This window comes from Brachyistius frenatus, unplaced genomic scaffold (assembly GCF_029030835.1).
Source record: "Brachyistius frenatus isolate BFR_SWC_R1_liver_20210118 unplaced genomic scaffold, ASM2903083v1 Contig_157, whole genome shotgun sequence".
Classification (NCBI taxonomy): domain Eukaryota; kingdom Metazoa; phylum Chordata; class Actinopteri; family Embiotocidae; genus Brachyistius; species Brachyistius frenatus.
In genome coordinates, this window is record NW_027210756.1 from 872467 (window position 1) to 888370 (window position 15904).

At 39.8% G+C, this 15904-nt stretch overlaps 1 protein-coding gene across 1 annotated transcript in view; it reads right to left on the minus strand.

The window, feature by feature from the left end:
* The window catches only part of klhl13 (kelch-like family member 13), a 30736-nt gene extending 18909 nt beyond the window's left edge, over positions 1-11827 (minus strand). The window contains exon 1 of the mRNA XM_069716388.1: positions 11493-11827. Within this exon, the coding sequence (XP_069572489.1) occupies positions 11493-11590 (98 nt within the window). The 5' untranslated portion in view covers positions 11591-11827. The remainder of the gene's footprint in view (positions 1-11492) is intronic.
* Positions 11828-15904: the final 4077 nt, after the last annotated feature.

Consider the following 15904-nt stretch of genomic DNA (forward strand, 5'->3'; position numbering starts at 1 on the left):
ATATATATGATGGAAAAACATTAAGAGAAGGTGAGATTGAATCGGACTGTCAGGCCCTTCACATGCTGAACTGAGGAACACTTAGGGAGACCAATGAGGATACATAAACAGCAAAGACTAAACTAAGCACAAAAACATGGAGATTTCTACTACAACAATAGGTAAGGAAAACTAGGTAGAAAGCTATGATCTGGCTGCATGTGCTCAAGGTGTGGTGCATAGGAACCTCGATGATTTTTAATCAAATACAGTACCATCTTTAAAAATGACGATGAGAGGAAGGGATCGGTAAGAAGGTACATTTTACAAGAACATGATAATGGATCACGTCTAGCAGGAGTTTGTGAACAGAAGTACCACTAAACGCTGATGGCTTAACAGTAGTCACAGTCACACCGACACAGAGCACAGGCGATGTACAGGTACATTTACCCCGTCAGGTGGCAAGTCGGACAGGCAGCGAGGACAGAGTGGGTAGTCCAAACCACAAAGGAGTGTTGGTGGCTGCCGGAATGAAACAACAACAACAACAAAAAAGACAACAGCTACAGCATCCCACATAAAAGTATTGCTCTTCCCGAAGACACCAGAGAACAGGGACTGAATCTCTAGCTGTATCCGTGACCAGTGAGAGTCGGAGGATAATGATAATAAACCACTGGAGCAGCTCTGCACTGACGAGTGCAAAAGTCATTTATTAAACATCAAAAGAATATTTCACAAACTATTAGCCCATGAAATGCCTACTACCAAGGCCAATTACAGTTTCTGTTTAGCATTTCATTTTTGGTTTTTTTAACTTCTTAATTCAATGTTGAGCTTTACCTGATGGATTGGTAAATATAATGTTGTGGAAAATGTATGTTTAAAAAGGCTTTTATGAGTTTAATGAGACCCCAATTTCACAGCTTAGTTTAATATTTAGCAATAAACTGCAGCACGTTTAAACTTTTAAACAAAATGACGATGGATTGGATGGATGAATATAAACTTTCATATTAAGCCATGTATTGTGTGATCCTGCTCATCTCCTGAAGGGGATACTGTTGTCAGAAGCTTTGCATTAGGAGGAATTGAAATGATCAAAGAAAGCTCTTGTTTCATGTGTTTTCCATTCCAACAGCTTAATGACCACAGGCTGAAGTAATAGATTATAGATTAAGATAAATGTTTTTGGATTTAATAAAAAGAACTAAACTTGATCTTATGCATTATATTTTAGATTCCCAGTTTGATTATTAGCACATGGTAGTATCTTAGATCCCCTATTACGTTATAGCTGGATGGCACATTGATGGCACCAATTCAGTTAGAGAACAATCATCACTTGTGTGGATATGGCACAAAAGAAAGCTTTTATCTTGAGGTTCTGTGAGTGCAGCAATCGCTCGAGTTTACGCTACAAGTCATTTTACTCTCGCAGCCTCATTCATTTCAAGGCTTTTCTTACCAAGACGAGCACAGGAAAACATATTGTTAACTATAATGAAAAGAACAAGAAAGAAGAATGTGACGCTACAGATCCCGCTTTAATATCAGTGACACTTTCATTGAGCAGCAATGTTACATTCATTTGCGTCAATTTCGGTTTTGAGAAGAGCCAAATAAGAGAGAGATAAAATGAAAATATTGAGAAGAAGAGAAGGAAGTTGGAGGATTGAAAAAGAAGTAATGAAGGAACAAGGGTGGCAGTCTGTGCGGTCCCTTCATCAGTGGAAAGCTTAAAAACATCCTTCCACAAGTGACAGTTCAGGAAGCTAAAGTCAAGTTGGCTTTTTGCCTGGTATGACAGAGGAAAGGTCTTAAAAGATTAATGAGTGTGGCTTTACTGCCTCGTCATGCTTAGCTATGCATTGATAGACATTTTATTAATCTCATCTATTTGAGGTCCTCAATAGCTGTAAGACTCATGTCATGGTTTCTGGAGAAAAATACCTTCAAACTTGGACGGTGTAATTTACCAGATATTACATTAGCACACATGTTAAAGGATACGTTCACATTTTTTGAAATAAATCACATACATTTCATTGTGCACCTGAGCAATGGCTTATTAGTGGTTAGTATTAAAACCGTAACGGGGACTAAAAAAGGGAACAAGTTACTAGATATGATAAAGACTGATATGCTGTGTGATTCAGTCTGTTATCAGACACAAGACTTGTGTCCATTGCCGAGTCCGGCTTCAAAATGACCTCATACATACAAGAGAGAAGTACGAGCTCAACAAAGCCAGAAATCCCAAATATAAAGTATGCAGTGGCGATGAAAAATTGATTGCAGCCCACTTTTGACCATTTTTTCTCCAACTTTGTTACAGAGCCATTACAAAATGTCACGACATTTTCCTACTTGCTACAGTTACAGTGGATTAATGCGATATATTGTTTTACCAAGAATACAAGAACAGCATGAGAGTAAGACAATGTGGTCAGTCTATGCTAAATAACCCATAATGAAAGTGCAAACACATTTTTGAAATATTTGCACATTTATTAAAAATCTCAAATGTAAATCTCTCATTTACAAAAGTATTCGTGTCCTTTGCTGTGACCCTTCAAATTGTGCATCCAGTTTGCTTTAATAAACCTTTTTCATGGCAGACATTTCGACACTGTTGGAAAAGCAGAAGTGTATCAATGATAGCTGTGTCCCACTTAGGGGAGGTCCTACTGTTGTTCATGTGGGTTCACTGTCATGGCTTACAAATACAAAACTGTGGCGAAGCACAGATCAGGGTAAAGGTATAAAGCCATTTCTAAAGCTTTGAGTGTTCCCAGGAGCATGGTGGCTTCAATAATTGTGAAAAGGAAGACGTTTGGAACCACAAGGACTCTTCCTACAGATTCAGAAGTCCTCTGCAGAGATACGTGCTGGGAGGACAGCCCTCTCAGCAGCACTTACTCAAGCAGGTTATTAAAGTAAAGTAGCTAGATGGAAGCCACTCTTTTTGAGTAAAAGGCATCTTGGAGTTTGTCAAACAGCATGTGAAAGACTCTCGAGAACATGAGGAAAAAGATTCTCTGGTCTGAGAAGAAAATCTGAACTCTGTGGGCAGACCTACAAACACTATCGCTAACAAACACCAGGTAGTGCTCATCACCAGCATGGTGGTGGCAGAATGATGTTTCTGGAAGGCAGGGGAAGTAAAACTGGTCAAACCTAAGGGAATGAATGCAGTCAAACACAGAGTTCCTTGAAGGAAACCTGCTCCAAAGTACAAATGAAGGGTCAATGTTCAGCCCAAACCATTCAGCCGGGACGACCTTGAGAGGCCCGGGCCAAAGCTAAGATTTAAACCTCATACAAAGCCTGTGAACAGACTTGATGACAGTTCAGAGATACTTTCCATTCAATTTGACAGAGCTTGAGAGGATTTGCAAGGAAAAATAGGATAAATTGTCCAACTTCATATTTGCAGAGCTTGTAGAGAATAACCCAAGACTCCAAGCTTGATTTGCCACCAAAATTAACTTCTGCAAATAACTGAATATAAGGGTCTGAATGCTGTTGAAAATGAGAGACTTTAGTTTTTGATTTTTTTTTTTTTTTTAACACATTTGGAATTTAAAAAAAAAAAAAAATTTAAATCAGAAAACATGTTTTCACTTTGTCATTATTGGTTATAGACTGATTGATGGGCAAAATGGAATTTTATCCATTTAAAACTAAATCCACAACACAAGAAAATGTGCATAAAGTGAAGGCAAATAAATATTTTCAGAACCCATTGATTGTGTGCATGTGCGTGTGCATGTGTGTGTGTGTACCCCAATAGAAAGATCACAAGACTCCTAGAGTCTGGCTGCTGCTCTCAGAACATACGCTCCAGCAGCTGAATCCAAACCACAAACATAAAAGTAGAAAGGCACAAGTAAAGGTGACGAGGTGCACGGATGGAAACAAAACAAGGACAACCATAGGAGCACCTCTGAAGTGAGTCGGGAGAGAAATCCCATTTGTCCTAGTAAGCAGAGAAATCAGAGACACCTATAGTGAAGAGTCTTCTCAACCACTGAGCACAGCTCTGCATTAAAGCTAAATGTTGAACAGCTTTTAGTTGTGAGGGGGAAAAAAAAAAAAAAAAGATGCATGTGCTCAAGTACTGTGTAATGCAATTCAATCCAAAACAATGATACATTCCACTTCCATAAATTGAAAACAAGACATTTTAGAAACACCTTCCAGTATAATGCAACACGATGCATGAGCATCACAGACCGGGATCAAAGCCTCAGAAATGACTGTAGCAACAACACAATGACACACTGCTCTGGCAGTAGTATTATTTAACTAAGGCCCTATTTGCAAATGTAAAGGATAATGTAGGATAAAGGATAATGTCACAGAGATGCCTACTGCTGCAAATGTTATCTATATGCCACTTTAAAAAATAGCTTGCTTATATATTACCATACTGAACACATAATATCAAATACCGAATCTAACAGATTGCAGCATGAGCCAAGCCATATGATTATCCAACGGCTTACTGCATTTTAGTCTACAAACATGCTTAGATTGAGCTGCTACAAATTTCTATAAGCTTTTTTGTTTTCCTTGCAGCCACAACCTCTATTTTATTTTCTTCCAACTCATTGGAAAAAAAGCCACAATTGAGAGGAAAATATTTTTCAACATTTCAGAGAACTAGTTTCAGGGTTTGTTTCCACACACCACACAACAAAGGTAGAGAAAAAGAGGTAGTGGCACAGTGTACAAATTGTCTTTTGATACCATCTCGATTCCATCAAACAGACCTTGGTGAATCTAAAATGTGATGGCTGGTCTGGTGGCTAGATTGCAACATGAAAATGTGAATACATTTATCATCATAATCAATACAGCCATTTTGAATGCACCAACATACAAAAAAAGCCTATGATAAATGGAATTTCTTTTTTTTTTTTTTTTCCAATTCATGGTTCCAAGGAACACGTTAGCAGACCATTTCAAACATCTATGGCCCATGGTCATTTCTTTAATTAATACTTTGGCTTAACTAACTGAATAATTACAGTGTGCCGTTAACAGACTCAACAGTTGCCCTTTTAAGTGCTTTCAATCACAGACTGACTTCTTATTTCAAATTGTAATATCGTTGAACCTGCAGGTTTTAATTGAACAGTAATTGAAAAACGAATTGCTGTAAAAGGAAAATAATATATATATACTAAATATATATATATATATAAAACATATAATATATATATATATATATATATATCTTAAGTAAGTATGACCAAATCAGGAAGGAAGATAAAATGGGCAGACAGAACGGTCCGTGTCCGACATGCCGACGGCGGAATATGAAGCCGCGCAGAGAAAGGAACAAAGTTGCGGCGCACACGCGACGTGACGGACACGTCTTCAGTGGAAAATGCGGGACAAGCCATCCATGATCTCCAGATAATTGCTCCAATCACTGCTAATAATCTTAGCAGGCACTGCCTGCTATAATGAGTCTGTAATTATACTTTCTAATCAAAGAGCACTCAGGTCAAGGCCATTCATTAAAAGGACGGGTATCTAAAATGGAGTTTCCCAAACCCATTTTTAACCTACACTACAAGTGGTGAAGCCAAACGAGCTTCATAGCATGTTTGCTTGTGGGCGGAGCAGACAGTCTGTTAATAAGTATGTGGCAAATGCTAAATCAACCTGAAGGAGGCTGCTAGAGGCAACATGACCCAGCAAGACCCAGTTTGTGTAAGCCAAAATGACAACTACCACTAGAATAATATTAATTTGTAAAGAAAGCTTGCACGAACCTTTTTTTTTTTTTTTTTTTTTTAAGGAATATAGACAACATAGATGACCATTGCAGCTCTGTGGAATTATTCAGCATATGGCGGCTAAGCAGGCGACATGCACCCGAGGACTAAATCCAGATCCTCAACAGAAAGGCAAGAGTTGTGTCAAAGCAATACAGAATGAGAAGCGTCAGCATAATATAACCTATATACTCAGGGGGCATTGCTTTGCATACAAAGGAGCTTAACCTGTCACTATCTAAACGGGGATGCACGATGAATTGCAGGTCCTGCCACAGTCGTACGGGTCAGCAATAATTGAAGTTTATTTCTATTTTTAATTCCCCTGACTGTCTTGATGTTGTGCGCCCTTCATTACATGCAACTATGTAAGCGGAGCTAAAGGTGCCAGGGTAGCAGCTTTGGTGGGAACGAACGGAGGGAACTTTATACCTCAATGAAAAAGCAAAGCAGCAAGGTGTAAAAAGATGGACCTGGCAGAGAGTAAGGTAGCTCTGATCTGACCTGCTGATAGGGTCGAGATTCAAAGTTTTCCACTTAGATAGGCATTATGGGAACCTCTGCAGTAGACTGGCTGCAGATTAGTTTTGCAAACCAGTCTTTAAACCTGAAATAACACATTTATTTTCGACCAAACGTTTGGGCTCGACAGTTGTTCCGATGTTTCCAGTTGCTTTGAGCATCCCCCCCCCCCCCCAGAAGTCACACTTTTACTTTGGGGATCCTAAGGGATTGTTTCCTAACTGTACTCCGCAGCACGTTGTGACATCTACATAGGAGCATGCTGAATCTGACATGATGCACCTGATACGGGAGTATAATCCAGTTTCTGCAATTCATCTGGGTTTGTTTTTTCATTTTTGTCAGACTAGATATACACACACCAACTGGTCAACTATTTGATGAAACTATACAGAACTTCATCCCACATCATCTTTGAGTAGGCAAGTGTGAGTATGTGTGTGTGAGATGAGCTCAGATATGACAGTTTCACCTGACTGAACACACTTGATGCTCTGCCAGCCAGACTGCCTGCGCCTCCCCTCTGGCTTTTCAATGAAAATAAATGATCCCTGGTTGCTTTTTGTGCAAAATGGCCACAAGTCAGCGGGAACTAAACATTTCTTCCAAAGGGTAATGAATTAAAAGCTCAGAAATGATTTTCTTAAGTTTATAATTCATTCAGCAGCATGTTAAGCCGCATTGTGTGTGTGTGTGTGTGTGTGTGTGTGTGTGTGTGTGTGTGTGTGTGTGTGTGTGTGTGTGTGTGTGTGTGTGTGTGTGTGTGTGTGTGTGTGTGTGTGTGTGTGTGTGTGTGTGTGTGTGTGTGTGTGTGTGTGTGTGTGTGAGAAAGAAGAACACATGAATATCAAAACCTTGACACAATACTGGCCTCATTTTAAAAACAGTGACAGATGTTGCTCTCACAAAGAGGATATTCAATATTCTGTGGTTTTCAAGCAAAGAATTAAGCTCATCTAAAATGTTTAATGAAAATCATCATACGTTGTTTCGCATCACCATGATCAGGGATTATCTAGCCAGGCGTTTAGAGAGCATATTATTCATTCATGTGTAATGTCTTCTTTTAAGAGCAGACTGTTTTTGTCATTCCATGGAGAAGCCAACATATAAGACACAAGTAACAAGCAATACATAATTTATTGCAATGTGCTCTTATCTGTACATTAATGTGTAAGTCTCTTATTCTCGTCGCACTTTGTATTAGAATCCTACAGTGCACTGGTTATGATTTTAAATTATCCTCTGGCACATCATCTCTGGAAGAGACAAGTTAATAAAAAAAAAATCCTGGTTTGATTTATCTGGTGAGACCCTTAAGAATAATTCTGCTGTTTTATGTATTTTTAATTCTGAAAAATTTCTTTTGTCAGTCAAGGTTGATCTTCAAAGTTGAAGCGAATGAAAATCCACCAGCGCAAACACCCAGCTTTTACTCAGTTTAATGTCAGCTGTCAAATTGTTATTTTACAATAGATGAATTTATTCGGTTTGTCATGAAGCAGATTCCAAAGACACAAATGTCAGCTAACGGCTTATTTACCTGAGACATGAGACACGTGAAACATCTTCATTCGCAAAAATCTGTCAAACAGACTGTCAAAACTTTCATTTTACCTTTAGCTATGCAATTTAATCTGAGCTCACTGCCTTTAACTGCAGTCTCACTACTTGCTACAATAAAAGAATATTTATAAAGAGACGAAGTACTTAAAGTAAACTCGCCTCATCCTCGTAAAGCCAATTTGCAAGAAGCCATCACGTTCAGTTAAGGGTGTGTTTAAAAATAGCGGGTGTGAAAGGGAGAACGGACCATTGTCCAAACAAAAGGACCAAATTTGGTCTAACTAACAGAGGTCGTCTCTGTCCAGATCAAACAGAATCATGGTCCAGTTCATTTGTAGTTTGAAAGCACTCTCAGTCTTTTGGACCAATTATAGGAAACTGAGGCAGAGTATCATAACTCATTAAACAATAGAAGAAGAAAAAGAAGAACTGGAAAAGAGGCAAAAATGAGCTGCGGCAACAGAGAGAGAAGGAGAGTATTTAACTACGGCAAATAAATTAAAGCTCAGCTTGAGAAATGCATGAAAGGCCCAAACTTATAACTTATTTTCTGAGAGGAAAATAAGCTCAGGTCGTAACGCCATCATAATAGTAATATGGCAGCAATGAAATTAACCTTTTCATTAATTTGTCCCCAATTAAGCAGAAAAGGCTGCTGTCTGAATTGACGACACATCAAAGTAAGTCAAATGCACACCGATCTACAAACCAGTCAATGTCAAGTGTAGGAACACAAAGTTCTTCGGTGCTTTTGCAAAATTGCAACGTAAAACCAGTACGAACTGGATCACGTGTTCAATGTAAGAAAAAAACGTGAACCTTGTTAAGGAACTTTCAGGTGTGAAAACAGCCAAAGTCACTTATAGATTCTTAATATACAAATATATAACAGGTTACTAAAGATAAAATGTACACGATGGGACTTCCTCTTTTGATTTTCTTTATAGGGTTGATTTTCCAGCATTTTACCTTAATTAGATTGTTGACAAAGAGTGACAGGAACATGGGGAGAGCGAAAAGGAGGATGACGTGCGCTAAAGGTGCCTGACAGGAATCAAACAGGCATTTGCCCGCATTTAAGGTTGCTGGCTCACCAGGACGCCTCTAAGAGGTGATTACTAAAGACAGCAGTCACATATATCAAGTGCTTAGTCCTGAACCACCGTAAAATGAGGGATGACGTCCATTTCAAGGACTTTTTGTGGAGAAAAAGATAAACCCAATGACTTCCTCCTGAGCTGAGGATTATTCCATAGGCCATACTGGCAGTGAACCTTAACCACCCCTTGCTGGCATAACATTTGCACCACAGGCAGTTTTACTGGTCCATATATAGATTAGGGTGGTTTCAAAACAGGCAAGCTCATTGTGCAAACAAATCTTAATTCTTTATACATGATGTATCGTGTGTCACATATTCTAAAAACTCGCTCTCATGTGTGCTCCGTCAATCTGCTACTTATGATGCCTGAAAATGTACCCTACCAACACGCCAAGTTAAAATAGTCCCTAAAGTCAAACAGATAGAGGGCCTATAAAGAGTGACTTCTCCCTGGCCACAGGGTAACCTATAATTGGGGGGCCCAATATCAGCCTGCCTAAAAACACAGCTTACACGTTTCAAAATAGTAAGCGGTGTTGGTGGGGCAGAGCCACACTGGGTAGAGTTAAGGTGGAGTCTCAAGACTTCAATACACATCACTTGCAAGTGTGCACATGCGATGTCCTAAGATCACAGGCAGAGGCCGTCTGCAGCCACTTCAGCGCTCTTGATGGTCTCTCGTCCTTGTGACTTCACTGGAAGAGTTGTCGCAGTCCTCCAAATCACACACCGACATGCTGGTTTAAAGATCCTCTTCTCGCATTTGTACGATGCCAAGTGATGAAAATAACGTGAACATTGTGTCGAGACAATGCTTACGGTCTTTGACAAGGCCTTGATGAATGCTGGAGGCACTCACAGATAATACAAAGTAGATAAAAGTTGCTTTTATGGCACTGACACAGCATGAGATTTAAAAAAAAAAAAAAAAATGTGTTTTCAAATAATCTGCCAGAGCCAAAATCATACAAGCGAAAGATAATGTTCTATTAATATTAACCACCGTGAAATATAATACAATTGAGCTTACCATGCAAAAATGAACAGCACATGCTTGGTATTCAGAAATTATACAGGACATTTGAGTAAATGATAATAATTCAGACCAATGTATAGAAAAAATTTTACTGGTGAGAAATCTATTTTGTATGCGTGTTGCTGTATTTTGAAGGAGCGTCATTACATACCAAGAACTATAACCAATGATTAACAATGAGGCACACAGTCAATACATCTGCAGGATTTTTCAAATGTCCGCGGACAAGATGAAGAGTCATATGGAAATTTCAGTTCACTTATTCCACTAAATTACAAAGTAGGACATATTCTTTTCAATTTACATGAACAACTCATGTTAAGGATCCTATGCCACAGCGTTGTCAGTGAAATTTTAATGACTTGGATCACCAAGCTCTCGGTAGGTGGGACAGTCCGTTCGCCCTCGATCACCACAACCACGGAGGTGCCCTTGAACAAAGCCCTTAACACCAACAGATGACACTGACCTCAGAGCATCCAGGAGTGAATGTGAATAGCTGTCACTGTGAGGCCGGCCGGTCGAGCTAAACAACCCGAATTAAAGATTTGATCCATAACTACTATTTTGAACATTTACATATATAGGCATGTTTTGGATATCACCAGTTTCACTGAGGACATTTAAAGGAAAATGTGCAAAAAAAAAAAAAAAAATAGGGGAAAGAGCTTGGATTTCTCCTAGTGTGAAGCAGTAATACTTAAAATAAACATTTGTGTAAAACTATCAAAATTAAGCTCTTAAGCTCATAAGTAAAGCTACATGATAACTGGAGACTGCATAAATCCAATTTTGTAAAAATCCATCCAAGTAAGCCCTGGTAGCCTTTGAATTTCCCTTTAGGCTATTAGTTAGCCAAGGTTGCCTTGAAAACCATTTTTTTTTTTTTTTTAAATCAAAAATGTTGGTTCTCATTGTCTGTAAGCCAAAACCATGTTATCATTCAAAAAGTCAAACAAGACACTTGTCTATTTAAGCAGAGCTCTGGAAAAAGGGGTAAAGAGAGAGGATGGAGAGAGGCTGTGTGAAACACTCCCGTTCTACCCTTCCCCCTTCCTGAACAGTAGCAGATGACAATAGCTTCTAAAACCAGGGCACGCCAGACATCCTGACAAAGGCAGGCTCCTCCCAAGCTGCTGAGTCCGGGTTCCCAAATAAACATAGCCACAGGGAGAGGGCAGGAGTCGGGGATGTGCTGCTTGCCATGTCCTGGCTAGCGGCAAAATGAGTCCTTTTGCCCGAGAGCAAGGCGTGCTGCCAACGAACCAGAACATTCATGCTGGACAAGGCAAATCTCTTGACACACTACAAGGCTCAATCGCATTCTGTCTAATTAGGACTGCAACAAACAAAACAAAAAAATAATAATGCTGTCACACTAATTTACAAAAAGAAATTCCAAAAAAATATCAGAACCTAAAAAGAAAAGAAATCCATCTCCATACACATTGCTACAATTGTATATTGTGCATGCCATTGAGCTCTTACTCACATGTAGGCAGGTGAAAGGGGTGAGGACCTGGATGTCTTAAGAACTGGCACTGGGAATTTCCAGCTGACAGGAGAACCGCTTTTCCATTTCAACGGCATGTTGTTGTCACCAGATTGGTGCTACAGCAATACCAACAGCAAAGACCATGTCCACGAAAAGGTTTCCAATGCAGTCTTCCATCCCACTCTGCCCACACCATTTAAGGGGGAGGGAGAGCAGCAGCGGCACCAGCAGCTACAGAAATACACTGGTGAAGGTAGTGCGGGCTACAGTCGGGGTTGTGACTTTAGAGGCAGCACTGAGAAGCCAATAGATTGCATCCACCACGACTGCTTGCCCTGCTGCATTCACAGTTGTCTCGTGGTAGGAGGGGGAAGAAGCCCTGCCTTCCCATCACCCTTTCAGGGTCTGTGAATAGACCAGTAGCTAAGCAACAGTGCCACCTTGTTAGAGGAGTTGTGATTACAGCTCGTGGCGCGCTATGCAAAGATGACAGATCAAGAAGAAAAAAAAAAAGGAAAAGGTTTTATACAATTCCACCAGAAGGGTCTTGACAAATAGGCGTGTCACTACTTAATGACTGATCTATTGAAAACATACCAAAACCAGTCCACATCTAGATTTGGTCAAATTGATATTAAGCTGTACATTTTTCCTGTCTTTAATGTCAAGGTAACACTTCCTACACCTGCCTCACAATACAAGCCTTCGTGTCATGAATTGATGCTTTAAAAAGGACTTTTTCTACTGAAGACCTGATGGATCACAGACATTTTTTTTTTAATAAACTGCCTCTGCATTCTCCTCAAAGACGTTTTGCTTCCGCTAACAATACTTTCCGTCACTTTTTCCATTCCCTCTGATTAAAGGAGAAAGGCTGAGATGTATTGTGATGCAGTATTGTGTTTGTAGACCGCTGCTGGTTGTATAGCTGCGGCTTCTCAGACCGAAATTTTAGCATTGACGTTGGGGAGTTAACTAGAGGAGCCAGTTCAACCAGCTTCCTCAACGACTGCTGCCGAGGTGGACTGAGTCAGACTGTAAGCAGTGAATGGGATGGATGACAGAGCTGTTACCGTGACTGCAGCCGTAACCGTGGATGCGCTTCGGTCCTTAATATTATGGGCGTGACACATTCATTCATAATGGTTGTAATAGTAGCTACATGCAGGGGTTCTGCGTGTGCAGTGACTGACTTCATGTTTTGAGCATACTGAAACTGTGTGCTGTATCAGTAAAACTGTCATAACTGGTAAAAGAACCGCGAGCTCAAATCCCGTGTGGTACCACAGAGCTTTTTTTCCTGGCTTTGGGGGACAGGAGCGGTATGGAGTAGTTACAGAACAGCTACATATATCCACAGCACCATCAATTCAACCATGTGAATGCAGTAGAAATCTGCGCAGTATCCATTTCCACAGCTTCACTCGGCACAGCTGGGAAAAGTCGCTTCAACCAGTGACTGTGACTGCGTGCTGCCAAAACTCAAGACTTTTGGGAACGGAATAAGAAATAAATGCATCATAACATCACTAAGCTCTGTATTCTCAGCAGACTGTTTCCTTTAAAAGGCAGCGCATTATAACTAGACTGGACCAACACACCCGACTGTTCATATGGATCAGCAGGGATTCAAAAATGATTGCAAGGAACACAAAACGTCTCGCAAAACCCTTTGCTATCAGGAACACAAGACTTAATGGGCGGCTACGCAAAAGTAGTTCAGGATAAAAAAAAAAATTACAAAAATGTTCACTGTCACCAATTTATTTTAAAAGTTTGTCCAGTAGATAAATTCAGATCTGGTTATTTAAAAACTGCTGGTATTATTCAGTATGAACACTGCTATTACATTCAACTTCTCTGCATAATCTCTGATGGATTTTCATGTACTTTGGAAAGTATTCAAATATTTGTTGTGATGAAGGTATTAGCAAAGGCTAGAGCGCAACTCTACACCATAAAAACTCAGACAGTCTTTGCCTTTGTCATCTTGCCCCACTTCTATCAAATCAATTTAACTTGATAGATTATTGTGAAAGAGACTACAAAAGCAGCAATTTCTGATGTAATATTTAATACTAGAAAATAGAAGAAAATTGATTCTCAGTAAGAGTGACGCTTTGAGGAAAAAGCTTTGAGAAAAAAGGGTTTAAAGTAAAAGTCCTCTTTTTTTTAATGTTTTATCTATTTCACAGTCAAAATCATCGTCAGACTGTTGCAACTGCAAGTGGGCAAGATGGCACCGTGAAGCTATTACAGAAAAGCGGGAGCACAAGTCCGTTCTGCTGACAGATTTAATAACAATGTCCTTTTCAGAAAAGATGCATATTTGTTCCCCTAATCTGTTCTTCTGTCAGATATCAACTGCCCTGCATACGTGTACGATATGTACTCATTCTGTAACGGATGAGATGACATACATCTGTCTTGTACCAACCCAACCCCACATAAACATGATGGTACTGTTGATTACTTAAACACCAACTTTAAACCACACATTTTTCTCTCCTCTATGAAGAAGAAAACCCTGTACCACCTTTATGACTTTTAAAACCCCAAAGCCCCTTGAGAAGTTAGAGTACATTGCTCCGCAGCTTGGTCGTGACCCTTTTCCTGTCTTCTTCAAACACCGACAGCGCTATCCGCATAAAAACCCTGTCATCACACCTTCTTCCTCCCAGCTTTAATGGAAGTGGCAGAATGACCTTGAGTCGACTGCAAGGGCAGCAGTCAAACTGTCGCTTCTGTCAAAGCCTGAAGGCTCAGCGAACCACCTGTTATCCTCACGTCTACTCTATCGCTCTCCTCGCAAAACAGCAAATCCCCAGTAAGGACGCCGGTTTCACATAATGCTTGTAGCCTCGTCCTAATCCCCCACCTGTCAAGAATTTATTTTAGAGGGAAGTAGGGAACTTTAGCCTGTGGATAGCAAGGTTTACTAATTAATAATATAAAAACCAATAAACTAATGGAGAATTGATGCCATGATGTTTTATGCTTCTCTTATCAATTCAAAGTATTTATCTTAATATTGGTTATTAATAGTTTATACGGTAGACAGTCACTCAATCCACCTTCATTAATTACAATACTACATAACCACTAAAATTGTGCTCCGTAAGTGCCCATCCAGTTGTGTTGGTGTCAGCCCCCTCCACACAGTCACAATTCTGTTTACGAGTGAAGGAGAATCTTTTACAGACTTGGTCTGCATTTTAGAAATCCCTCACTGCAGTGACTACACTGTAGATTCAACATGCCAGCAGTGCAGACTCTCTGGAAATGGTGAAGGGACTAAAAACATGTGGAGATGTCTTCTAGGGTTCCAGAAATCACCAAATTCAAAATCAGCAAGTGTCCCACACAACCTACCTACCTAGGTACATATTTGGACTTTGGGAAATTGTAATGATAATTTTTCAGTTTTCTGACACTTTGCAACCAAACAATTAATCCATTAGTGAAGAAAGTATTTGGCATGTTCACTGATGATGAAAATATTCTTTCTTTCAGTCCCACTGTTTTGCAACATTTGACTTACAAACAGCCGCAAGCGAGTTCTTGGTCAGTTAACAGAAACAACAACGCTTTTTAGCAATGTTCTGGTACAGTGCTGTGAAAATATTTGAATATCAAAGTTGTCACGTGATCACAACACTGACGTAATGTGATAAAGACTCTTCCAGCCTTGTTTTTTTTTTTAATGAGTAATTAACACATACCAGTTACTGTTTGCTGAAGGAAGTGGGTCCCATAAATAAGGAATCCTTTTTCTGAATAATGTAAAACCAAAGTATACTCCTTTCTGGACGGTTGTGTGTTTAAGTGTCCTCAGCCATTGCTCACCCTCAGTAATATGACTTACTGCCGAGGTCACACACAAGCTGATCCTAGTGTGAGGCTGACTGACTGACACACACACACACACACACACACACACTAATTAATTGGATAATTGAACCAAAGTTCTTCTCCACATGTGTTTCTCTGAGCTCTTCTGTAACACGTTCGCGGTCAAACTAATATTCCTCTGTAGCCAAGTCAAGAAACTTTGCCCCCATCTGTCGCCCCATCTGTCATTTTCTTTCATGCTGGAAGTCATAAGCTGCCTATTGGCTAAAAATAGCCACCTGTAAATCTACAAAAAGCTCATACTTTCTCTTTAACGCCTTTTTGATCATATCACAGGGCATTGTGTGGTTTTATCACAAGCAACCATACAATAAGTCAGGGTGAGGAGGAAAAACAATCAATTAAGATGACTAAAGAACCTAATTGAGGCGCAGCACCATGTGTGTAAAGTCGGTGTTCATCTTCACGTGTTTATTCTGTACAATAACTTTGTATTTACTGACATTCTGTCAGAATTTGAGATCAAAGTGCACAATCCAACACAGTTATACAAAGTG